Source organism: Ptychodera flava, chromosome 10 (assembly GCF_041260155.1).
Source record: "Ptychodera flava strain L36383 chromosome 10, AS_Pfla_20210202, whole genome shotgun sequence".
In the NCBI taxonomy this organism is placed as follows: Eukaryota; Metazoa; Hemichordata; class Enteropneusta; family Ptychoderidae; genus Ptychodera; species Ptychodera flava.
In genome coordinates, this window is record NC_091937.1 from 39,123,140 (window position 1) to 39,150,924 (window position 27,785).

At 37.9% G+C, this 27,785-nt stretch overlaps 1 protein-coding gene across 2 annotated transcripts; it reads left to right on the top strand.

Moving 5' to 3' along the window:
- Positions 1-3,286: 3,286 nt before the first annotated feature.
- On the top strand, positions 3,287-27,407 carry LOC139142736 (5'-nucleotidase domain-containing protein 1-like). 2 transcript variants are annotated; one of them, XM_070712846.1, is made up of 11 exons: positions 3,287-3,445; positions 5,447-5,538; positions 15,359-15,546; positions 16,338-16,420; positions 16,729-16,822; positions 17,658-17,832; positions 18,661-18,758; positions 19,592-19,716; positions 20,693-20,872; positions 21,388-21,577; positions 26,809-27,407. In XM_070712846.1, the coding sequence occupies exons 1-11, from the start codon at positions 3,350-3,352 to the stop codon at positions 26,901-26,903; spliced, it is 1,416 nt and encodes a 471-aa protein (XP_070568947.1). In that variant the 5' UTR covers positions 3,287-3,349; the 3' UTR covers positions 26,904-27,407. The 2 variants fall into 2 exon arrangements, with proteins under 2 accessions (XP_070568947.1, XP_070568948.1); XM_070712847.1 differs by having other exon boundaries at positions 16,732-16,822.
- Positions 27,408-27,785: the final 378 nt, after the last annotated feature.

Genomic DNA, 27,785 nt, shown 5'->3' on the forward strand with positions numbered 1-27,785 from the left:
TCAAAAATCGGTTAACGTTTTCCCTATGTTTTGTCTCAATACTTGAAAATATCAAACTCAAACTTCCTGGAATGCAAGCTGTCACAACGCTCTTTTTAAGTGTGTCTCAGATTTTTTATATCTTGCTTAGTTTTTTTAGCACAATTTTAAAGAAATTAAGTAGGATTAATTCATCGCTCTAGAAGTTTTTCATAAAAATTGTTAAGAAGGTTTAAGAAAAATTCTGAGACATTCTTTGGAAGATCCTTAGGACAGCTTCCATCACACAAATTTCAGCCACATATCTCAAAGCGTTGAAACAAAACATAGAGAAAACCGATTTTTGAAAGGCTATGCAAATTACCTATCACGTGATAGTTATGTAAAAATGGTGACACTATGGTAACAAAAATGTTCCTCTATATCTATGCATTCCGAAAATTATAATTTACGGGGGTTCTGAGCTGATTAACCACTAGAGAATCGTTAGCTTAAAAAAGGTCAATGTCTTGGAACCTTAAGAAGTGTTTTTGTTTAAAAAAATAGTCAGAAAATATCGGGGATGGGGAAGAAGACGCAAAGACACTTACACCCATTATAACAGAGATAAACACAATGGGACTGTTATCGATGCTCTGTTCTGCTTTTGAAAGTTACCTCTGACTACTACATGATTCATATTTATGACACAGAAAATTAGGAATACAAAAGTGAAGTGTTGATTTGACTTGAAAGTTGCTTAACAACTTTTTACGTATATGCTGACGTCTGGTCTTCAAAGTTGATGTATGAGCAAAATATATCAGGATATTTAGTTGCTGTTCAGATACAGCATTCATGTGTTTTATTCATTAAAAGAATTAATAACGTAATGGGGTTGTTTTACAGCGATGGAAGCATTTCTTCAATGGTACTGAACTCCATATAGCTATTCAGTCATTTAAGTATAGGGCGTTTGTAGCCGCTTGTAGCCATTCTTGTCTAGCTATCATAGTTGTCAGCTATTTTATTGATGTAGGCACTTTAATGAAGTTCATTCCAGATTTTGCTTGTTGTGATGGTGTCACGCATATAGTAATACTAATTTGTCCGATGAACTGAAGGTCTGACGGGAAACACGTGTGTATATCAGTGAACGGAGTTATTCTAGACACTGAACCTTTTAATATATTTAATAAGATGATATTCAATGTAATTCTCTGCTCGATAAGTCATCAAGGGAGCTTTCTTGTTAGTCGTGCTGCAGCATTCTGTATGCATGGACTGTAACTTCTGTGGCTGGTATTGTTGATATGCACCCGGTATCAAGTGACAGGTTAAGAATTTTCCATGTGCCTATATATTCTATGTCGAACAAATGCACTGATTTACATATACTGACATGTCTCATCCTGAAACCGTCAAAGTCAAACGTGACACCGAGATTTTGTATAATGTGTGGGTGTAATTATTTCCGATGCTATGTAGTCAACTGCGATGATCCAGAGTTACAAATACTGCGGACAGGTCGAGCATTATGAAAATAAAATCACCGCGTGAGTCTAAAGCTATTGAACGGAGCAAAGCAGTCTCAGTGATTTGATACACATGATCAGCTGAGTAACACTTTGAACGAGTATATATTTATTCACATGGTATAGCCAGGTAGATTTATCGTTACTTTCGGCACTGTCAGAGTTAATCGCACAACGATTCTCACTTTCCCCTTCGGTATTAAAACTGCCAACAAGGTAAGTATATGTATACCATTCCCTTTCGATGAAACGATAGTTTCGTCGTACATATGTACTACGCTTCCTTGGTTTGGTTACGTTGTTATTCTTTAAATTTGGTACTTCCAAAAATGTTAATTAATGAGTCTCAAAGTGTTTCTAAAGAGCAGTATATTGAGAAGGTAAGTAGGGCTTTCAGTGTTTGAAATTATGATTTTCGATTATGGCGTTTAGGCCTACTGTCCTCGTAATGTACCTTTGAGATTTTCTGCTCACTTTAACTCCTGTGCTCACCTAGCTTGAGGGAAAGCATTATTGAAAAATTGTTTTGTTTCGCTTATGGCTGTGAAAAGTTCTGTTCAAAAACTGCCATGTTTTCCTTTATACTAAAAAAAAGGGCGTGAGACAGTTCTCGGATAATGGGCTATCTTCTTTTACATTCCATCACACAAGATCTTCAATAAATACAATGTCAAAGTCAGCTACAGCTGTACAAGAAATATGGGCAGTATCATCAGAGCCCATAACAACCACCTCCTATACACAACGACAACAAACCAACAAGTAGCCTAATTAGTAGGCCTACATAGTATGTAACTGCCGCAAAAAAGAAGATTGCCCATTCTCACGCCCTCAGTAGTATACAAAGCCACTAATACAAAGCACTACATCGGACTCACGGACTCAGCTTTTAAAACAAGATATAGCCTACATATCATAAATAGCCTACACTTTCAAAACACAAATTGTAAAGAGAGGCCGTGCATTACAATTCAATGCTACAGCTGGATTTCGTTTGTGAGGGTCTGTACCACAACTGGGTGATCGTTATTCAGCAGTTGGGTACTTTTGCAAGTAGGATACAGTGATGACCACAAACATTCAACTCAATTAAGTAAACCGTTACTGTTGCAACTAGTAAGTTGCATCAGTGACGGTTTGTTTGAATTGAGTAGGCCTAGAATGCCTGTGGGTAATGACAGAATTATGACTTTTATCAATAATAGGCCCTATTTACAATCAATAATAATATTTATAATCATAAATTTGCTTGCATTGAGTAGACTGTCGTGTAGGTAATGACAGAATTAGGACTTTTTATCAATAATATTTACAATCATAAATTTAGTATTAATAACAGGGTCTGTTCCAGAACTTTGTGAGTTTGGTATCAATTGGCCAATGGATTCGAGTGCAGTTGGGTACTTTTTGAATAGTATAAGCTTACAATGGTGACAGAAACATTACTTTTTATCAACAATTTTATAATCATAATTTGTAAATTTTTTACACTTTTGTTATGACTAATATCGCCTTCTGACCCCGGGTACAATATATGTTATATAACATGCAAATACGGTGACACAATATACCGTGTAACAACGCAGTTGCCAAGTTATGTACTGATCGCGAGGTCGTCGGGAGCTAAGACTAGACTGCGCGTGCCCAAACTGTGAACAAGGGTCTGTCCCAATCACATGCCCGTATTATTTCAAACCTAAAGTTTTATCGACTTTTTCATGGTACCGTCACTTCTAGCTTGCAGACTTTCTATTTCTAAAGGATACGCTTTAACAATTACAAGACATTTCAGGACACGTCGCGTGACATACTCTCGATCGAGGAATCACCTGGCCTCGCTTTCATCCCGTTCAAACATGGCTGCTGACTCCTTTTCGCTGGCCGACTTCGATGTCATAGGTTTCGACTTGGATCATACGATATGCAAATATAAACTAAACGAAGTTTTTCCTGTAAGTATGTTTGGTTTTGGTCAAATCAGTTATTGTGATTTTATCTTGCGGGTTCTTCATACAACCATGATGTACTATACATGCTGTGGTAGCAGGGCAAGGTAGCAAGACGTTATGTACCAGGCGCCACAGGCGCTTGGCCCGTCGCTTCGCGAATCCCCTATGTGATCTTTCTCTTTGCATTACATAGAGGATTCGCGAAGCGACGGGCCAAGCGCCTGTGGTTTTTGCCGTCCACCCCACGACCCCAGGGGAAACCTTGAGCTACTGTAGTGCCCCCAGGTGTCCTGCAGCAAGTACATTTGCTGTGCGTACAGTTACTCTCGAGAGTTTTTGCCTAGCGTGTTGTATGGTTTTGCTTTGCCGTCCAACCCATACCGCCTCGGCAAAACATTGAGCACACTACAGTCACTCGGACTTCTGCCAAGCAGGTTTCATAGTCTCTAGTGTAATTGTTGTTGCAGTACAGAAGCTCGAGGTTTTGCCTAGGTTATGGGTTGTGGTAAGTTCTGCCGTCCAATCCACAACCCGTGGTAAAATCCTGGAGCTAGTACCGATCTTTATTGCATTTGCAGTAAGTTAGGCAAGAGTTCCTGAGGCCCCCTCATACCTACTAACCTGTAGTAATCACTTTATATTGTGAATCCCCGTGCAATGTGCAAGTGCACATGTGTTTGAAATTAGCTGTGATATCGCAGCGAACACTCTCGGGTCAGGGGTCACTGCCACAGTACCGCTAAGAGCCAACCCATAGTTCGGTGTCGCTGATTTACCTTGCAAAATAATGAAATATATTGTCTTTGAAGAAATAAACTTGTATCATCTTTATCATTAACAATCTAAGACTCATTCTCTACACCTGCTAACTACCTTGACGATAAGAACACATATTTTCAACCATTTTCCCATGAGCTGTTGACGGTTTCTGTGATGTTTACACGCTGGTGTGTACAACGCACTGAATACCTTGGAGATCAAAAGTTCAAATTTGAGCAGGAACCATCAACGGCTTGCTGAAAAACGGTCAAAAATACATGTTGTCACAGTTTGGATAGTTAGCAGGAATATGAGATGAGTCGTACAGATAGTCAGTGACACAGTAGGTACAGGTTCATTTATTCAAAGATTAATCTATTTTATTATTTTGCGAGCTAACTCAGCAACACCGATCGGTGTCCTAGTAAACTACCAAAAAAGCCTGTGGGTTGGCTCACAGCAGTACTGTGTAGTGACCCTTGACCCGAGCGTGTTCGATAGCTGCCACTAGCACTGCTGTGATATCACAGCTAGTTTGAAATGTAGTACAATAGTAATAGCAATTAATGATAAATGGTCATCTTCAAGGCTAAAATGGTGGTAAAGACTTCATTTTTCTAAAATTGACTCAATTTGTCAGACATGGTAAAAGTGAGAGGCCATGATGTTTACACAACATTAAGGAGAGAGGAGGCTACTGGTAGTGCAAAAATGATGTAATAATGCTGGAGTATTATTTACAGTTTGAAGGACATACCATTTTGTAATCAATTGGCATCAGATACCCTCTTTGCTGTCACTTTCAAGTGGATAACAAAATATTCATCCTTCCATATCATAATACCACAAAGGAAGACTTTCTCACAGTCTGTTGGGATGTACCGGTACATACCCAAACAGAATAACTTCAAGGAATAAACTTCAGAGTCTTGGACTGTATGTTAGTGGTAGGCTGTTGTACAGATTGTGAAGTGAACGTTATGGCCCACAGGCTTGCTAGGTCAGCCAGTAAGCACTGCAGGGGAAAGCCAAATGAGGTGGGCGAGTCTAGGCCAAACCAGCAAAGGCAATCATTGGCAAGGTTCACCCAATTGGAAACATGTATTAATAATAATAATAATAATATTTTTATTGCTTGCTTGTAAATATAGGATTTACATCACATTTGTGGCAATAAAAGTGTGATACAAAAATGTATTTGAACTCCATATTGATCAAAGAATTTCTTTTCTTTCCTTCCTGAAGCTAATTTACTACAGCCTGGCCAAAAACATGGTTGAAAAGAAAGGCCACGACAAGTCACTACTTGAGCCATTTGAACTTGACAAAGACTTCATGTAAGTATCTGTACACCATGTGCATGTTTTAGTTAAAGTGTATGTCCCGCATAAATTCAAAGTTAATTTGCTTAAAATGAGCCATGCTATATGATTTTGCCACCCCTACTTTATCAAATAAATGCATCACCCCGATGAAACGACGCGGTTAAATATTATTAAAATGCAATATGTTGTGCGACTTTGAAGTTAGCTGCCATTCGGGTCGTTTCGGAATTCGCGGGCATTGCCACCGGAAATGACGTAACTAATAGAATGTACGAGTGAGTGTGTTCACCTCGGCCATAGCGAATGCTTACCGCTGTGGCTTCAACATGGTGAGAAGTTACGCCTTTGGTGGCTAAAGTAACTGCAGCCATTGTCAGTTTATTGCATTTTAGGATGATGTATTAGCCGCATTTGACAAAATTACAAGAAAGGGTCGGAAAAGAGGCATTCAGACAAGCGTTTTCTTGCCGTGCACATTTTCGAGTGCCGTTGACTTAGAAATAAACACGGTTCGGAAGCAGATGTACGGTAAGATAAGACTTTAATTAGTCCCCACGGACACCGTCCGGGGGGACTTATAGGTTTGGTCATGTCCGTGCGTGCGTGCGTGCGTGCGTGCGTCCGTGCGTGCGTGCGTGCGTCCGTCCGTTCACGCAGATATCTCAGAGATGCAAGGAGCGATTTCATTCAAACTTGGTACAAGGATTACTTCATATGTCATACAGATGCACGTCGATTTGTTTTGTGATACGATCCAATATGGCCGCCAGGCGGCCATTTTATTACGATATTTTCATGTACAGAGCCATAACTCAGACATGTTTCAACCAATTTTATTCAAAGTTGGTACAAGGACATTGACCAATGTCATAGATATGCATGTCGATTTGTTTTGTGATACGATCCAATATGGCCGCCAGGCGGCCATTTATTACAATTTTTTCATGTATAGAGCCAAAACTCAGGCATATCTCAACCGATTTCATTCCAAGTTGGTACAAGGACATTGACCTATGTCATACATATGTACGTCTATTTGTTTTGTGATACGATCCAATATGGCCGCTAGGCAGCCATTTTATTACGATGTTTTCATGTACAGAGCCATAATACTCAGACATGTATCAAGCGAATTTATTCAAAGTTGGTACAAGGAGATTGACTACTGTCATACATATGCATGTCAATTTGTTATGTGATACGATCCAATATGGCTGCCGTGCGGCCATTTTATTACAATTTTTCATGTACAGAGCCATAACTCAGACATGTTTCAACCAATTTTATTCAAAGTTGGTACAAGGACATTGACCAATGTCATAGATATGCACGTCGATTTGTTTTGTGATACGATCCAATATGGCCGCCAGGCGGCCATTTTATTACAATTTTTTCATGTATAGAGCCAAAACTCAGGCATATCTCAACCGATTTCATTCCAAGTTGGTACAAGGACATTGACCTATGTCATACATATGTACGTCGGCGTCTATTTTTTTGTGATACGATCCAATATGGCCGCCAGGCGGCCATTTTATTTCAATTTTTTCATGTATAGAGCCAAAACTCAGGCATATCTCAACCGATTTCATTCCAAGTTGGTACAAGGACATTGACCTATGTCATACATATGTACGTCTATTTGTTTTGTGATACGATCCAATATGGCCGCTAGGCAGCCATTTTATTACGATGTTTTCATGTACAGAGCCATAATACTCAGACATGTATCAAGCGAATTTATTCAAAGTTGGTACAAGGACATTAACCTATGTCATACATATGTAGGTCTTCTTGTATGTAGGTCATTCTTGGCCATTGAGTGCTATCTGTATCAAAGTATTTTATCACAGACCTAATTAATGAAGAGGACTCTATCCTCTCTGAGGACATGTAATCAAAGTACCCATTAACAAGTGGGGACTGTGTCATCAACGATGACTTGTTCCTGGAGTTACTACATCGATTATGTAATCGCAATGCCGTACCAGTACGACCATTGTCACCAGAAAGCTTCGCGTGTATCATCATCAACTGTGGACAAGTGCGAGAACAGCAGCAAGACTGCGACAGGTTGCCCAAAACATGTCAAGGATGCGGGGGCCGCGGAGAAGTATGGCCGTGTTTACATCCCCAAGACTGATCGCCGATTCAGATGCTTTACGAAAGTGACTGGAAATAAATAAATGAATACAAGTACTAGATCCCATGCATGTGTGACTCTATAATAGTAACGTTAGGAGATATCTAATTTTATATTCCTAAAAAGTTTACGTAGTGATTGACTGACTCTTTGCGAGACTGAACGATAGGTTGTGTATAATACAGCACGGCGCTGCCAGTAACAGTGACACAACGTGTAGCAAAGAAGTTTATACTGTTGACGAAGCAGTCGCGTTGTCGTCATCTGTTCCCTTCTGCTCGACTAAGTCTCCCCTAAAATATTTTAGCTACTTTGAGAATTTCGCAGTCATGAAACAATGAACACTGTGCTTTATATCGCTGACACTTAATCAAGAAAAAAAACTGCGGAAGCGTAGCTGATCACTCCGTCCATAGACCCTAAAAACGGATGCTCCGTCACAGAAATGGCCGGCTGAGCCGCCCGGCCTCGGGTACCAGTGTGCCCGATATTTACATCATGTCAATTTTAATGTATCTCTTCCCGAGAATTTGGCTAGACATGTCTTTACGGTCACATATTTTTAAAAGTGCCAATGTTCATGTGAGGTTTTATAACGCCAAACTGAAGATTTTGCGGCGAGAATACTACCTTTGGTGTTTATGCTAACATGACCCTCAGCCTGTTCCACTTCCAGCTGTTGAATGATAGGAAAGATGCGTGTTATGAACGGTGGACAATTTTCAACTTGATCTCTACTACATTTATCTACAAGCGTCATGGTGTAATTCAAATTTTTATATACAGATTTTGAACGAGGCAATTTGTGTTGAGAAGTAATAATAAGGTGGGATGGCAACTCCAGACTTATATTTATATTTTGTTAGCTTGCGGTTGTGTGTACGGTAGTGCACTGGTGTGTTTGACTGTGGTCACGGTGGGCTTGTCACTGACGCGACGGTCAGCAAGAGTTCCGCTCTTGTTCTCGTTTAAGTTAAGGTTCCGACTGTTAAAATTTGCAGGCCTGTAAATTCTGAACAGCTTTGTCATATCTTCTGTGACGATGATATTCTCAGTTGCACTGCTTTCACTCATGAAATTATCACTATCTCAATAGTCAATGCACGAAGTCACCATCACCCAATTCTATTAGTGACGTCACAGCTACTTACGCCAAAACGGGGCGAGCTCGGCAATTTCCGGAAAATGTCGCCATGATGGAAATCGAAAAGTGCAACTTTTCCCGTGTTTTCGTCGAAATAACATAATACAACCGTCTAAAACCGCTCAAATAAGCTTCAGTTTGTGTGTAAATGTTTGTTTTATTAATACCAATTTCATTGACAACCAGAACTATAGTATATGCCCCAAGTCAAACGAAAAAGTCTCAAAATGTGGCAGGACTCACCCTTTAAGCCAGGATGACAACAAGTCAACAAGAGGGCGCCAAGGATCAAAGCTCAGTGTTTACTACCTTCAAACATTTCTGAAAATTGATCAAGCTAGTCTTCCGCCCCTACCGGTAGTGTACTGTAGCATCATAGTTTAATATTACTTGCTGCCTCGGGAATCCTTACTGTGTTACGTGCAGAGAAAACGAACAAAAGGGTGAACTCAGCAGTTAACGTTTAAACAAAATTTATTACAAAAATAAAACTAATTGCTAAGTCAGGGATAGAGTACAAGCTTTAAAAGTGTACAGATTACTTATCTCAGCTGGGACGGCAAAGCTCCAGTCTCAGAGTTGTAACAGTCAGTTCGGATGAATGAACAGTCCTTTGGCTTGCAGGCTTGAAGCTGCATAAAGTCCACAGTATAAATCCAGCGTTGACAGTGAAGGTCTTGAAAAGTCTTGAGAATGACTACTGCTGGAGTTTAGTAACACACAAGAGACACGATCCCAAAAGTCTGACTGGAAGCTGTGCACGTCCCTTTTATAAAGGCATATAAGAACAATCTAGAACTTTTATTGACATGCTAATTACTGTTCTAAAATTATCTCCCTTACACAACTAATCAACTTTCCAGAACATTCCAAACATGACTAATTGAATTCAAGGTTGTGAGGTCATTAAGGGCAGTGACCTTGAGAATGTTCTAGACTAATTGAACTCAGGTCATGATGAGTGTGGGGGAAATGACCTACAAACACACCCCCTCTTCAAAAAAGAAAATTTTTCAAAGAAAAATCTTTCTTTTACAAATGTAATCTTGAAAAAGATTTAAGTACTCAAAATTGTTTTACTCTAAAGTAAAATTTCTTGAAAGTGAACAACAATAAACTCTAAATACGAGAGAGACAGTCTGCAATTAAATTGTCTCTGCCTTTGATATGTCTAATATCAAGATTAAACTCCTGTAACATTAAACTCCATCTTAGCAATCTCTGATTTTTGCCTTTAAATTTCTGCAGAAAAACAAGAGGGTTGTGATCAATATAAACCACTATTGGCTGATTTGAAGAAGTAACATAAACTTCAAAATGCTGTAAAGCTAATATCAAAGATAAACACTCTTTTTCAATTGTAGAGTAGTTTCTCTGGGATTTGTTAAATTTGTGTGAAAGTAGCAAACAGGATGTCCCATGACTATCTTCCTGCAATTTGTTGTTGGAAAACTTGAAATGGCACTGAATTTGGCATAAAGTATGCATGGCAAAGTCCAGTTATTTTTATTGAGTTCGATAAAGTCATTGTTCGGCAAATACTTGGCTTCCTCCTGGAGATATTCCGCTTTCGCAGGATTCAGTCCGTCTGGATGTTGTTCCACTGGATTACTGTCGCAGACATCTTCGTTGTGATAGATGACGTTTGTCCTCGTTGGGATATCTTGGAACAGGTGTTTATATTCGTGAAGCAGTTCTTTTACCTGTTGTTGTTGTTCTGGCTGGAGGTGTGCCAACTTTGTAGACTCCAGCTTCTCCAGGATTTCTGAGTTCTGAAGCTTGACCGAGCCCAGCTTTGAGTTTAGAGTATTTCACTCAAGTCAGTTTCAGTATCACTATCTTCATAATGGCTTGAACTGACTGCACTGACAGGCTGAGTTATAGTAGGATTATCCCTATCCAAATATGGCTTAAGCATATTTATGTGACATAGCTGTTTTTGTTTTCGCCTGTCAGGTGTTATTATGATGTAATTTAAATCACTCAATTTCTTATCAATTAGGTATGGCCCAAAGTAACGAGCATGGAGTGGTTTGCCAGGAATTGGAAGTAGAACAAGAACTTTTTGACCTGGTTCAAACTTCCGTTTTGAGGTGTTTTTATCATATTTGATTTTCATTGACTGCTGAGATGACTCAAGATTTTCTCTGGCTAATTCACATGCTTTAGAGAGCTTTGTACGAAAATCTGACACATATTGCAAAATATTCAGACAATTATCATCGTCTGATAGGAATTTCTCTTTAACGAGCTTAAGTGGGCCACGGACTGTATGTCCAATACAAGCTCAAATGGGCTAAAACCAAGAGACTCTTGAATTGACTCTCTAACAGCAAAGAGCAGAAAATGAATTCCTTCATCCCACTGCTTCTCTGTGTCAAAACAGTAGGTCCTAATCATGTTTTTCAAAGTTTGATGAAATCGCTCAAGAGCACCCTGACTTTCTGGATGATAGGCGGATGACCTATACTGTTTAATGCCTAGCTGATCCATTACTTGTTGAAAAATTCCAGACATAAAGTTGGAGCCTTGATCGGACTGGACACATTTAGGGAGGCCAAATAAAGTGAAAAATTTGACTAAAGCTCTCACTATAGTCTTTGTCTTTATGTTTCTCAGTGGTATGGCTTCTGGGAACCGAGTTGATGTACACATAATTGTCAACATGTACTCATTTCCTGATCTTGTTTTTGGTAGGGGCCCAACACAGTCTATTAGTATCCTACTAAATGGTTCTTGAAATGCAGGAATTGGCTGTAAAGGGGCCTTTGGAATGGTCTGATTTGGCTTTCCTACCATTTGACATGTGTGACAAGTTTTACAGAAATGTGCTACATCCTGCCTGAGATTAGGCCAATAAAAGTGACTGAGAATTTTATGATAAGTTTTCCTGACTCCTAAGTGACCAGCCCAGGGCGTTTCATGGGCCAGGCGCAATATTTCAGCACGATAGGGCTTTGGAACCACAATTTGATGTTTTATAGCCCAATCGTCATCAACCAAGACATCTGGAGGTCTCCATTTACGCATGAGAATACCAGATTTTGTATAATAGGAAACAGAGCTATCTGAAGTTTTACCTTCATCATCTACCCTGTCAAACAAAGACAAAATATCTGGGTCTTTGTGTTGTTCTGCAATGAGATTTGATCTAGAAAATGTCTGACTTTGGTCAGCAGAAGTTTTACTGGAAGTTTCAAATCCACGAGGGATAACGGAATGATCCGTGTCAAACACCTGACTGAGAAAGGTGTCATTTAAGTCAACATCTGTGACATTATTTTGAGAGTATTTTGATTCTCGGAAGTTTTCTTTGACATGGCTCGAGTAATAGCACATGAAGGAAATAAATCGGGTATCTCTTGTTCAATTGGCTCTGGATCCTGATCTAAACTAGGATTATCAGTCACAAGTGGATTAGTGATGACCTTGTCCCCAGCAAGGTCGTTTCCAAGAAGAAGGTGAATCCCTTCGAAAGGCAAAAAAGGCCTAATACCTAAAGTCACAGGTCCAGAAACAAAGTCCGAAGACAAATAGACATTATGGAGAGGAACAGGAATGTAGTCATTGCAATCTACCCCCTTAATAAGAACTTTAGAACCTGAAAATGACTTTTCAGAAACGGCAGGGTATCTGCCAACAAAAGAGACTGGGAAGCCCCGGTATCTCTTAAAATTTTGACAGGGGTAGCGGAAGAGAAAATCACTAGAAAGTGATATAAAACCATCTGAATAAATGGTTCGAAAATACCCATAATGCTATCTTGAGAAGAATTGACCTTGACCTCATTAATTGGGGATAAGAGGGGTTTAACCTCAGAAAATGTGTTGCACACATTATTAGACTCTAATTGAGTTGATGAAGAAATAAAGCCGGTGGGCTTAGATCCACTTGACCACTTTGACCTTCACGTTTTCTTTTCAATTGAAACACTCTGACATTAAATGGCCGTCTTTCTTACAATAATTACAAGAAAGTGTACCGAACTGTTTGTCAGAAGGAGATTGAGACTTGGGATCTGATGATGTGGGAGTGTTACTTGAATTTTGTGAACTGTTGTCATTTGATTTTCTACTGTCCTTTGAGAAATTCTTGGATGAAAAGGAGGAGTTAAATTTACCTGCATTGTTTCTGTATGAAAAGGACTGGGATGGTTTGCTGAGAAAGAAGATTTGTGGGTCAATGAATAATCATCGGCCAAACGTGCAGCAACCTCCAATGTATCTGCCTTTTGTTCATTGATAAACGTCTTGATGTCACTCCGAATGCACCTTTGAATTCCTCAATCAAAACAAGCTGTCGTAATTTGTCATAATTCTGACTGACCTTTTCAGAAGAACACCAACGTCAAACAGTTGTCTTTTGTCCGAGCAATTCACATAAGTTTGATCCTTCACCTTCTCGCAATCCCTAAATTTCTGACGGTAAGCTTCAGGCACCAACTCATAGCCCTTGAGAATTAATTCCTTCACAGAATCATAATTTGAAGCCTGCTCTACTGACAACTGAATGTAAATTTCTCTGGCTTTACCCACCAAAGCACTCTGCAAAAGCATAGACCAGGACTCCTTAGGCCAATTCAGACTCTGAGCAATTTTCTCAAAATGAAGGAAATATTTATCAACATCCTTTTCTTGGAAAGGGGGAACTAACCTGAAATGCTTAGTGATGTCAAACTTGTCTGAAGGGAAGAATTTTCCTGACTGTCCAAGCTCTAAACGTCTCATTTCTAACTGTAGTCGATGTTCTTCCAATTCTCTCTCCTTTTCTCTCTGTCTTTCTTCCATTTGTAATTCTTTGTCTTTCATTTGTAATTTTTCCTGCCTTTCCCTTTCTTCCATTTGCAATTTTTCCTTTTCTAATTCCAATTTCTTAAGCTCCAAATCTGCCTGTATTTCTAATTCTAATTTTTTGAGTTCGAAGGAAGACTCAGGCTCATAATCTTTTAAGGCAGACTCTTCAAAATGGCCAGATTTAACTAAATGTTTTGCAATCTTGAACTGAATTTCTTGCTTGCGCATAGATCTTTTGACATCTACTCTAAGGAAATCTGCCAGTGCAATGAGGTTGTCTTTTTTGAGGGAATCAAATGTGTCCTGATCAAGGTCATCCATAAATTCGTCTGGCTTGAATTCTGCCATGATTGAATTTCGCTGAGTTCACAATATACAGTAGTTTTGAAAAGGCTTGCAAAATGTTGTCAAAATATTTGTTTCCCGGCCGGACGAGCCCCCAATTTTAAAACGAACAAAAGGGTGAACTCAGCAGTTTCCGTTTAAAAAAATCATAACAAAAATAAAACTAATTGCTAAGTCAGGGATAGAATACAAGCATTAAAAGTGTACAGACTACTTATCTCGGCTGGGATGGCAAAGCTCCAGTCTAAGAGTTGTAACAGTCAGTCGGATGAATGAACAGTCCTTTGGCTTGCAGGCTTGAAGTTGCACAAAGTCCACAGTATAAATCCAGCGTTGGCAGTGAAGGTCTTGAAAAGTCTTGAGAATGACTACTGCTGGAGTTTAGTAACACACAAGAGACACGATCCCAAAAGTCTGACTGGAAGCAGTGCACGTCCCTTTTATAAAGGCATATAAGAACAATCTAGAACTTTATTGACATGCTAATTACTGTTCTAAAATTATCTCTCTTACACAACTAATCAACTTTCCAGAACATTCCAAACATGACTAATTGAATTCAAGGTTGTGAGGTCATTAAGGGCAGTGACCTTGAGAATGTTCTAGACTAATTGAACTCAGGTCATGATGAGTGTGGGGGAAATGACCTACATAACAACTGCCCTTTAACATCGGAATATACCAGCCTTGTCAGCCCCACACAGCAGTGGGAATGATGTCAACTTACTTGCACTGGTTTGACCTGCAAGCGCGGCAGCTAAAACGCCAACCAGAGGGAAGTGTGTCAAATTCTGTCGATAAAGTATGCTTACTAGGTAAAACAATTGAGCGGGCTTTCCTGAGTACTTGCTGATCATAAAATGATGACAGACTTCTCTGGTGTATACCAATTAATTTTGAGCTAAGTGACAAAGTTTAGAAGTGTGAAAATCCAACCACAAAATTACATGTATAATTTGAATTTCAAAGTATGATAAATTGCTCATTAAATATGGACTGGGTTGTTGGAAGTGTAAAATGCTGACATGTCTTTGAACAACAACATCTGAATGATGATTGGTGCAGTTAATTTTGTTGTCATGTGTTGGTGTTAATTAACCACAACCACCAGTTTCTTATCAGTGTGGTTCAAAGCAATGCATTTCATGCATGATATCTATCATGCACCTCATCATCATAGCTGCAACATTTAAATTATACGATGTAGATTATAACAGACATGTTTTAACTTCATTAGTCACCATGGTACCTTGGATACAGTGTTTATGTTGGTCGTATGGGTCGTATGGGTCCCGTGCGACGTTTGAGCGCAGTTCCAACCACTGTACATGTATGCCTTCAATGTACACCGATTCTGTACTAGTGTTTCATAAATGCCAGCCTCACTTAGCAAATTGTCCATTCCAGGACCAAAGGATTGGTGTTTGATGTGATCACAGGAGATCTGTTAAAGCTGTCAGGGGACGGTCACATTCTCAAAGCTAGCCATGGCACTAGAATCCTCAGTGATGAAGAAATACAGACAGATTATGGAAAAGGCAGACTATGGTCACCAGATAAATTTCAACAATTGAAAGAAACGTTGAAACAGACAGGTATGTAACATATTATTCCAGGCTATATTGTATCCTGTTAGCGAAATATCTAACATTGCAAATTTGCAAAGTTTGCTCAGCTGATGCCATCTTGTGCTTCAGGCCGGGGACTTCATCCCCAGGATCTGCCGTCAAGTTTGTTCCAGTCTGTAAGAGGATTATAATTGGTGTCCTATTGTTTTCCATTGAAATTGTAATGTAGTAAGCACATTTCCTGACAAGACAATCTGACGCCTGACACAGGTCTTTAAAAAAAGGGGGTTCATGTAGATTGTGTACATTGAGTTGTTAAAAATATATCAATAAAGATTGTCACAAAATTTTAATTTTACCAAGCAAGCCATGAGTCATTATAAGTGCAGCTGCATTATAACAGGAAAAAAAGCATGCAAAAAATTTGTACAAGTTTGTACAGTTAATTTGGAGACTCAGATTCAATTTATTTCAATCCTACGGTAGGATATCATTTTAAGCCATGCCTTTAAGTTTTTGTGCATTTTCAGATAAAACAAGTTTTGCTGTTAATGAAGCAAATACAAATTATGTAAAAGTAAGCTACATTTAATTTTCAAAATGGCTCCTATTCACCGTGTTCAATCTTTGGTGCAGAATTGAGAATTAAATTTTTGTCTTTGCGAAAACAGGACAGTGAAAACCTATGCACTCCGCAGGCTTCAAGTTCAACATGAGTTCACACACAAGCAGCAGAACAGCATAGATTGTTGAAAATCCACAAATATCTATCAGTTAGGTGCAATCTTACAAACTTTCCTTTATCTTTTTTCAACCAGATGACATGAGGTATTTTGAGAACTATTTTGACATGACAGGTGCTGTTCTCTGTGCCAGAATGGTTGATATCATTGATAAGAAGGTAGGTGATCATCCCACCTCATTGCAATCCTTTCAGTATTTGTACTTTTGGTGACTTGATAATGACATCTTTCACAATAAATTTCATTGAGAGCTAACATTCATAAATTAAAATCTCATATTCATATATACCAGAAGCCATGTGTGTGAAAAAATACCATCTTGAAGAAATGGGTTCAAAAACAATTTTTGTTGCCTTTTATGAGAGAAAATCTTTTCCAATTTTTATCAGGTTTAGACAAATCAATGTTCATTCTACATATTTACCCTGAAAGGGTTTTCAGAATCATTTCTTTTTCATTTGTCAAGCAGGCAGATGGTAAAAGACCAAAGACGTATTATAGCTTCCTTTCTGATATGTGGCAGTGCTATGGTTACAGTTACAACAGAGAAAATTTTGCAGGTAATACCAAGATGACTTTGTCAGAACTTTTTTTGGATATCACAAAGATTTAATATCATCAAGAACTGCTGTGACTTGTCAGAAATTATATTCCAGTATCATGACTTTGTTAAGGACATTTCACGCCAGAATTTCAATATACTGTAATGATATAATAGCAATAAACCACCCCAGCAATGGGTATAACACTCAGTTTTAACCAGTTCACTTCATTTGTGCACTCGCTATTGTATATATGTCATGAACTGGTTAAAATCTCATGATATTCTGTCATTGAGTGTGGTTTATTGCTTTACTGTAGCAAATAACTGAGGAGGGGGATGTCACTGGAAGTGTGCGTTTTTCAGTCGCCATTATCATGTTTTTATCTCCGCTCACCAAACAAGGAAATGCAAGTGTTCTTTTATATGTCTTGATGCACTTCAATACAAAACAAGTTTCTGTCTGGATATACTCTGCGTATGGACTTTAAAGGTATACAGTCACCTGTAATCTAAATATGCCCATATATGGTCAAATAGGCATTCCTTGGTATTCAAAATGCCCATGTGAGGGCGCTGTTTTTAAAAACGGCCACCTGCTTAAAATCTGTGATTGGCTAGATTTTCTCTTTCCATGGTAACTGTGGCAAAATTGGAACAGGTGACAGTATACCTTTAACTCAAAGGGCATTATCATTGCCAACAACCAAACCACAGATTAGTAATACCAGTGCACCAAGGTTAACATTTGCTTGTATTGCTTACATAATTGCAGTATTATATCATCTGTAATTACATTTGATCAACTACTCAAAATACTAATAAATTATTATTATTGAATTCTTATTTTGTAGCTAACAAAGGGCTTTTCTTCCCGCCAATAAAAGAAAATCCAGAGAAGTATTTTCAGCAGTGCAGTAAAGAAATGAAGGATTGGTTGAAAAGCTTGAAAGCAGCGGGAAAAGTTGTCTTTTTGTGCACAACTTCACATGTGGATTATGCAAGACATTTACTGCAATACATCATTGGGTAGGCAGTCTGTGTTGATAAAATATTACAGTTCAGTTTACTTGCAAAGAGATTACAACAACATTCCCATTGTCACTTCACATGTTTGCTAGAGCTGTGTTTGAAAACACATGTGAAATTTGCTAGCTTACTACATGTAACAGTGTTACTGTTAGTGTCAGGTACTAGAGCTTGGGTTGGTTGTAGTAAGGGTCAGTACGTTCCTTGAAAGTCTTGAATTTCAAAGCTCTTTGAAAAGCTTGGAAAATGAAAACTGAGTCCTGGAAAGCCATGGAAAATTGATAATCCGACCACAAATTTTCAAAACTGACAATATTATAATAAAATGAAAGCTAAAATGGTATATTAATGATATCTGAAAATAGTTTTTTTGCCTTAAATTGCTGAAAAAGTCCCATAGAAAAGTGCCTTGAATTTGATGGTAACTGTGAGTGTATGGACACTGTACAACAGATACTGAATATCTTGACAAATCTGTTGTTTTATACAGCATTATTGCAATACTCATTGCCCAAAAAACTTTTGCATTTAAGTTTACTTTTTTGGGGGAGCCATTATACGGATTCATTCTCAGTGAGGTGGTTATTGCTCACTCATCAATATCACAATTGTTGATAGTTTGCCGACTGTCAATTTAGCCAATCAGTTGAAAGATAATTATCACATGTTTGTCTCATACATAACATGTGACCTCTGACCTGACAGCATCTTTATTCAGAAAATACTTCAGAACCACAGGAAGAGCTTTCTTCTCTTGTTGTTGCCCAATGATACAATAATATTTCTACGAGATGCAAAGATGATTCATGTTTATTTGTAAATTTTCAGGCCAGACTGGCAATCCTATTTTGATGTCTGTTGTACATATGCAAGGAAACCAGGGTTTTTCACTGGTACTCCTGAAACAAGGCCCTTTTATGAACTGGGTAAGTTTTTGTCTGTGCTCATTATTCTGTATGTAACAGTGTTTTTGCTAAGGTTTGGGAATATTGGTAAATGATTTTGGAACCCCGTAACATTGCTGCTGTCCCCTAATCTGATTGCATTGATATACCAAGGGGAACCCTGGTAAAATGACTGGGGAACCCCGGTAACATTTACCTGTTTACCGCCCTTAGCAAAAACACTGTGTAATGATCAGTTTCTGTATTCACCCTATTTATAATTATACACACATTTTTCCTGCCACATTTTTGGATGTGAGTTTTGAGTATGGAGAATGAGTGGATCAGTTTCATGACTGAACAAATATACTGAATTCCTACTTACCAGAACAAGATGTTCAAGTTCTTAAAAATTGTTCAGATTAACACTCAAATGCAAAGACAGAAATACATGGAAATGGCAATATATCAGTGATCTGGATATCAGAAAGCAAAGTTCAAAATACTTGATTCCTTGTGGATTTCTCTGATATGGTTTCAATTGGAATCTTTATGTAGGTCAATAAATAGTAAATCATGTACAGAACGTAGATCCATAGATAGTGACTCATATACAGAACAACATAATTTAGCAGCAAAGTATTTAACTCAATAATTGTCAACTCAATTCTTCAAGGTACTTATCATTCACTTTGGTCATGAAAACATTGAATTTATTGTGTCTCACCGTAAATGTGATGAATAAAACTGATTATAAATAGTGTTACCTGTAACTACCCCTGGTATCAGTAAAAGGGAAGATTCTCATTTTGAAAGTAATGTAGTATCTTTTTGAATGGTAACCTTATTGATGTGAATTCTGCATTCTTATACAGTTGATGATGTGGAACAAGCTGAAAGCATTGTTACAACTTTAGAACCTGACAATATATACTCCCAAGGAAACGCATTGGCACTTCTGGAGTTGTTGAAAAAGTTGACGGGTAAAGATGATCCAAAGGTAAAGTATATGCAAAGCTAGTTATCCTTATTTTGATAGTCAATCTGCCTGACATTTGAAGAACTTTACTCTGTGAGTGTGCGTGTATTAGTGTGTGTAGACGTGCATCTAGCCCATATATTGCGACCATTTTGTCATAGGAGGTTCATAACATGCAATAACTGTAGCAGCGTTTAACACAACTTTAAGCATTCCCTGTAGTGTACGACAATCATTACTGTTCATCAATTTCATGAATTCTTTAATGAGATTGAAGGATATTGATCCACACTATATTTGGATTCATTTGATTTAATTAGTTCTCATCTCTTTATATTAATGTAGAACGTGCCTCGGGGACAGATAGTCTGACTCATAAATTTCTAGTTTTTTTTCTTTCTCTTTTTCTTTCTTTTCTCAGTTTCTTATTTGGGCTCATTTAAAAGCTCTTGGAGAAAGAAAAACTTTCACTGGCTTAGTTTTTCGAAAATCCAAATTTAGTTTTCCCCCGTAGAGTTAACACAGGAATGGTGGCCATTTTAAATGAATTTCAAATATTGCAAAATGTTGGTTAGTTTATTTCTCTAGTTCCAAACTTTGCATGGTGACACCTGCTTTTATGTTGATTTGGTAAGAGAATGGTTGAAAGTTTCATGAAGGAAAGTTTGAGCAAAGATTGAAGTCTTTTACTTTCGAGGCGCATACTACCTTAATGTCCAAATTGTTATTTTGCTAGAGCTAAAACATCAAAACCAGTGCATGAAGAGGAGAAAAAACAGATTGTCAATAGCAAAGGAATAAACATGTACTTTGAATTATACATGACATGTCATAGATGACTTGGCATGAATTCCAGACTTTTGTGTAATATTGATATTTTTTAAAACCTGTATTTCAAGATAAACTTATCAGGTAAATCCTCCAAACTCCCGGATTTGACTGACTGCAACAGATACACATGTATCATTTTATTATTTGATAACAATATCTCAACCAGGTAGTTTATGTCGGAGACAGCCTGAGATCTGATGTGTTCCCGATGGCTTCCCTAAACTGGTCATCATTACTCATCTTGGAAGAAATGCAAGCAGAGGGCTTAATCACAAACGGTGACAAAGAAAATGATGGATCAGACGGAGACACAAATAATCCTCCACCCAAGAGAAAGAAATATAGCGTGAGTGGAGAAGACTGAAATATTTTGACATTGATTATGTCTTTTGTCTTTCATTAACATTTTAAATGTTGAATAGATGTGTCTTTTGCATGTAGTGTATCTACAGACTTTGTACAAGACAGATTCATGAAAGTAGATGCAATGTCGGCACGGTGAATGATGTTAGAATACTGTGTGGAGTCCTTTTTGTCCAAACAAACTGATCACATAAAGGCTGCTGCCTTTTATGTAAACATCACCAGTATGATATCATGTTGGTATGAAATGCACGCACACATTCGTACATTTTATTTGGTTATATTTGTGAATGGAAAAAATATTTTGACCTGTACAGAGCCTCTGCAAAAGACTTACAGTGAAAATAACCTTTGCTGCCGTCTTTGCTATCATTCCTAACTCATTGTTTATTACAGAACTTATGGTAAAATTGTGTATACAGAGACATTAGGTTGAAGGGTCAAAATAATGTGTTATCCACCCAGAAAGATAATGAATATAGGCTCTCCCTGTTACAGCTTCCAGATGCATTGGAAATTGAGTACTTGCTCTCCAGTAAGTGGGGGTCTTTCTTCACAACCAATAACAACATATCAGGTGATGGCAAAAATGAGAATCAGACAGGGATTGCAGCCATGAATACTCTTTGGGGATACTTTATCAAGACATACAGTGATATAGCTGTGCCTGGATTGGAATACATAATAGGTAATATATAGCATTTCTATTGCATACTGACTTGCATTGTAATAATCCAATCTGTTACTTCCAGTCTGATGTCTTTCTCCCTTTGACATGGTAAATCTTAACCCTTTGAACCCGGCTTGGACATAATTGTCCATGACGTCATAGAGTACCAGGGGATCAGGGTGCAAAGGGTTAAGCAAGGGTTTGCATAAATTTTGAACAAACAGACCAAAACTGCAATTTCTACTCTGTATATCACATACATGTATGTGATTGTTTTTAGCTACTATAGACTATAGTCTATAGAAGCTATTGGGATGGGTATCCGTCCGGCGTCCGTCGTCAGTCTGTATGTATGTATGTATGTATGTATGTCCGTTTGTGAGGCGTCCGTCCACTCAAATATCTTGAGAACCGCAGTACTTACTGATTTGATATTTGTTGTGTAGATGAAAAATATGATTTTGAGAAACATTTTTTTTAATTTTTTGATATTGTTGAAAATAGGCAAATTAATGCCAAAAAAGGTGTTTTTGGTAAAAAATCTTCTTCTTCATAGCCGCTGGTCAGACAGCTTTGTTATTTGGTATACAGGTCCCTAGGGATAACCCAACTTAGATTTGTTCAAATTGTGATGAAATATGCAAATGTCTATTTTTAAGGAATTTTTTTGTCATTTTTGGTCAAAATTTGATTTACATTGTATGTAATTCTTGTACTGTATAAACCCTATCAATTCACCCAGAAAAAAATAATTAATATGATTTTAAATAATTGAATTAATTAGGAAATCATCAAAGCCAAAATAATTTTAGTGTGGAATTATCAGAACGTTCAACTTTTTTTGACAGTTCATAGTGAAATGCTTACCATCTTGGAGGATTAAAACATGTAAAGGCAACTTTCCTGAATCTCAACTTTGATACATTCTGAACCACCATTTATGTTATCTAAAAGAAATTGCTCATAATAGTTTGTCATGATAGGGTGGTCAAATAAATAGAGATAGAGAAAGTTCTAATTTCCATTTATGGTTGACTTGGTAAGGATAAAATAAGATTACTTTTTGAGGAAAAAAAATAAAGTGGTCTTAATAATTAAAAGAGTGGTCAAAGTGATAGGGTTTTTATGGTAAAGCTGGGCTGTAAGATTCCTCATGTGCTATTTATAGCAATTATGCAATCTGTGTAAACAGTGCAATGAAAGTGTAACATGATTTCTTATAATGCTTTTGATGACCTTGAACTTCTTAAGTTACAAACATTTGTCTCTTCAGTGAGCTTTCTCTGAGTATGTACAGTCTCAACTTATTCAACAGAACTTACTTTCAATGTTAATTTGAAAGTTAAAATGTGCTTGGTTAATAGGATGAAAATACAGATATAGATAACCAGCTGAAGATTCTTTATAACCTGACAGATATGCTGTTTTATTATGACGTAAATCTTGATTTAAGCAAATCTTGTTTACTTTAATTAGAATGTAATTAACTCTTGTTTATTTGCTATTATAGACTAATATAGTCTGATGAAATATGCAAATCTGTATTTTTACGGAATTTTTTTCCATTTTTGGTCAGGCCATCCTGAAATGAGCTATCAAAGATATCCACCTTCTTCATCAATACATGTGTCACAAAAGGTTATTCTCTACATAACACAGCAGAGCTCTGTCAACTGTTGAGTCGCTTGTTTTTTCAAAACCGCTGGTCAGACAGCTTTAGTATTTGGTTTACATGTCCCAAATATGACCTTAGCAGGGTTTTACATGACGCGCATTTCTGCGTCCTTTACGCATAAAACCGGACCCAGGACCCCTCAAAAACTAAACTACGCGTCCCTTCGGACGCACAAATATCTGTTGCTGGTGTATATCTCGCGAAGCTGCTGAACACGTGAAACACATCCCAGTAAACCTTACCGACCCCATACTTTAATAGAATGCTCCGTAGTACATTGGCCTCCACTGTTTGATGACCAATGGTACCCGCGGAAACAAATTTTACTACCGTAAAAAGTGACTTTCAAAATGTAAACTGATTCTTAATTGGTCGATTTCTTGTTTGCGGCGATCAATACATATTTATGCATTATGGCGGGTTGTGTCAAATACCCAAAACAAGCCGATCTGCGAAAGTTTTTCGACGGCCGCAGCAACCAGCACGATGTAGGTTCGGTCGAGGCCGAAACAGCAGCTACGCCATGCGATACTGATACATCAGATCCCCCGGCCAAGTCAGCAAAATTACGAACATTCAACAGAAGTTGGCTCGATAGATTTAAATGGCTTCGATATTCTGAAGAGCGAAACGTCATGGAATGCGATGTATGTTTGAAATCGAATGTTACATGCCCGTTCACGGAAGGTTGTTCTAATTTTCAACATTCAACTCTCACTCGTCATCAGGACTCGAAAAGTCATCTCACAAGTGCTAAAATCCTAAGCTTGAGGTCACAATTTACTACTGCTCGCAAATCTGCAGAGGACCGGCAGGTACCTAGGTGCAGGGTATGAGTAACGAACTCGAGGCGTACGCTGCACAATTACGTACTGTTTACCTGATTGCTAAACGTGACCTTCCGTGCGATGTATTCACTGACATCATGCATCTACAGAATCTGAACGGCTTAGACATTGAATATTACAAACGTCCTCAGATAGTTATGGAGTTTGAAGAGTGTATTCAACGTGTGATCGAGAAGTCCCTGATTGATAGCATACATGCAACTTGCAAGTGATTTCATCGGTATAATGTTGGATGAGACTTGTGACATAACCGTCATAACCGTTCATAAGAAACTTGCCATATATGTTCGATATATTCAGAATGGCGAGGCGAATGTTTCTTTCCTCGGTAACCAGCAAATTGCCAGTGCTGCAGGGATCGAAAACGCCTTGATTGAATTTTTGACTAGGAAAGAAATCTGTGACGCGGCCGTAGACAAAATATATGGACTGGGAACAGACGGGGCGGCCGTAATGACCGGTCGTTTGAACGGGTTGGGTGCAAAATTAAAAGCCAGAAATCCCAACCTTGTTCAAGTGCATTGTGTTGCACATCGATTGAATCTTGCTGCTTCTCAAGCAGGCAGAGAATGAGATATTGAATATTGCAAAGAATATCATAATATAATCCATTCATTGTATAAATACTTTAATGACTCTAGTGTGAGATATGACAAACTTAGAAAAATTCAAACTCTGTTGAATGGGAAGGCAAAACAAATAACTGAGCCTACATCTGTTCGCTGGTTGTCGGTTGAATCAGCTGTCAAGATGATTTTCATCAGTTTTGAGCCAATTGCCTTGGCACTTGCAAGTGACAAAAAAGGGGGAAAGGCTGATGGGCTGTTGAAATTTGTCTCCAATTCATTGTTTCTGCTATTCACTGCCTTATTGATTGATGTCCTTACTGTGATTGAATTTTGAGCCTTACATTTCAGAAAGATTCTGTCAACCTATCCCATATCAAAAAAAGTGTTCAGTCTACTAGGGACACATTGAATACAATGACTAATGATTCACACACTGTCAGAGAAGTCTTTAATGCTTTGGGTGATGTTCCTGGCAATGGTCAGAAAAACACATACAAAAACATTCAAATCACTTACAATCAGCCACTCAGACAGAGCTTCTGTAGTGTACGAGAAAATTATATCAACAAACTACTGCAGAATTTAGATTGCAGATTTCCAGATGATGAGATGAATATTCTGGAATGTTTTGATGTAATTCTAAACCCACACAGATATCCTGAAAATTTGGCCAACCTACCTGACTATGGGGTCAACCAGCTTGATCAACTGTTGAATCATCATAACAATACACCAGGTATTGATGCTGATAGAGCTAGGGCACACTTTCTTGTTTACAAACACTTCACAAGATCATCACACGGACGCACTGAATTTTGATATGTATATCAAGCTGTTGCTAACTGATTTTACAGAGGAGTATCCTGATCTTGCCATTCTTGCTAAAATTGCTCTTGTCATACCAGTGTCCTCTGCCCCATGTGAAAGGGGCTTTTCAGTACAAAATGCCATCAAACAGTGGGCACGAAATAGACTCAATCCTCAAAGGCTTAATAGACTAATGTTCATCAACCTGGTTGGCCCCATCACAGATGATTTTGACTTCATAAACAATGCTAGGTTATTTGCTGAAGGAGCTGCTGGCAGAGTGTGAACTCAACCTACTGGACTTGCTAGGTGAATGCCATTTCAGAGTATGAAATTACCTTGTTGTCAATTTGACAAATTTGAATACTTGTTCAAATTTCACAACTTTGTGAACTTGTCATTAAAGTTATGTGATCATTTCAATTATGAATAGTGTTCTTTGAATTGATCAATGAGGGAACTCAGTATGAACTAGAATTTTCATGTAAGAATAATTTTAAGAAATGCGCAACCATTTGCCGTGTGTTATAACACTAATTGAACACAGTGAAGACCATGGCATGGATAAACAATAAAATATTCTTTTGAAATAAATTGGGACCCCCATATTTTGATGTAGGACTCCCATTTTCTAACACCAGGGGTCCCAGGGACTCTCAAAAGTAAAAAGTGATGTAAAACCCTGCCTTAGTGAGATAATTTCATACAGTCAGGAAATACTTAATTTGTATAGTAGCTTCAGGGACTTTGGCCCTATGTTTACTTGACTTGATATGAAGTTGATAAATGTAATATTATAAAGGTATAACACAAGCTTATGGGGAGTTCTAATGGAAGCTGGATCAAAATCGACAGCATCACACACATCTTATGCAGCAAAATTATTTTTAGACCTTGGATTAACAAAGTTTTGCAACTTTGAAATTCCAAGAAAAATCCTTTTGCATAAATTGTTCACATCCACTAGTCACTATCAACCCATATCTTGCCAAGTTCATCTGTCATTATCAGATAAAGTTTGTTAAAACCAGTGAGAAATAACTTGTCCCAAATGTTTTATTTAAACAAAGGCTAGAACATTTGATGGACTTAAAAAAGCAGATACTGTAAACATTATTTTTACTGACCTGACCCTCTAACACACACATGCCAAGTAAGTGGATTTTGCTCAATGCAGCTTTTCACTGACTTTGTAGATGGATAAGGGACAGGCCTGGCAAAGAAAGGGTTAACGCTACATGCTGACCGCAAGGAATTGTCAAAAAAAAAACCCTACCGGTAGTTTTCTAAATTGTTCAACAGCTTCTCACAAGTATTTTAAAGGACAGGAATTTTCCTTTTCTTTCACAGATCTACCACTGGATCACAAATTTCCAACATTCAGTGTGGAAAAGAATCGTTCTGGCTTCTATCCAGCTCTTCCAAAGGCTCTGGCAACTCCATAACTCTCCAGGTGACAGGATGAAAACCAGGAAGGACATATTCACAAAAAGTACATACAAATTTACCTTTTTACATGACATTATCCTGTGATTTTTACTGCCATAGCCATCAGAAATTTTTTTAACGGTTACATTAAGATATTTATACTGAAATAAATCTTAAAACAAGAAAAGAATCAAGAGACTTTTACGTGAAGACAATAGTCTGTGTCTTAAAAGGAGGCACCAGCTAGCATGTTTTGTCCAAACTTTTAAGTTTCATATGATCGACCAATAGCTGTGACTACTGGCAAACAAGATGGGATCCTGTCAAAATTTGTATAAATGGGCATTTACGATAGGCCCATATGGGCTGCACCTCTTTGACATTCCTGGATACCAAAATTTTGTGTCATTTCTTTGTGTGTTCTTTTTACTAACCTGCTACAGATGTACAACAACACTCATATATAGCAGAATGAGCAAGTGAGTTTGACTGTTTGCGCTGTTTTTGACTGTCAAAAAACTGGTGATATAACTAAGAAAACATAGCACACGATATTTAAGTGGAGGGCATTTGCACCATGTGTTCCAATGGATGACAGAATTGTTTCTGTAAGGATTCTAAAGTGTGCACGCCCCATGTGTTATTTTTGCAAATTTGCTTTCAGGCAGCCATATGTGAATAAGACATCTTTTTATTATAAATTTCCTAATGCACCTTCAGTCCATGCGTGGTTATCAATTCTTATATGCACATTTTACAACAAGACTATATACATGAACAAATTGTAGTTTGAAAGGCAAGTCATGATGGAAATGTAAAAAGAGTGCAGCCCATAGGCCTTTAGAATAGAATGTGCCTCAGGGACAGATATCTGGTCTCTCAAAATTTTACAATTCTTT

Coding starts and splice junctions, on each gene's coding strand:
- LOC139142736 (XM_070712846.1), top strand. CDS start 3,350: ATGGCTGCTGACTCCTTTTCGCTGGCCGACTTCGATGTCATAGGTTTC. Junction 18,759..19,591: donor AAGGCCCTTTTATGAACTGG/GTAAGTTTTTGT, acceptor ATTCTTATACAG/TTGATGATGTGGAACAAGCT. Junction 19,717..20,692: donor CGGGTAAAGATGATCCAAAG/GTAAAGTATATG, acceptor TATCTCAACCAG/GTAGTTTATGTCGGAGACAG.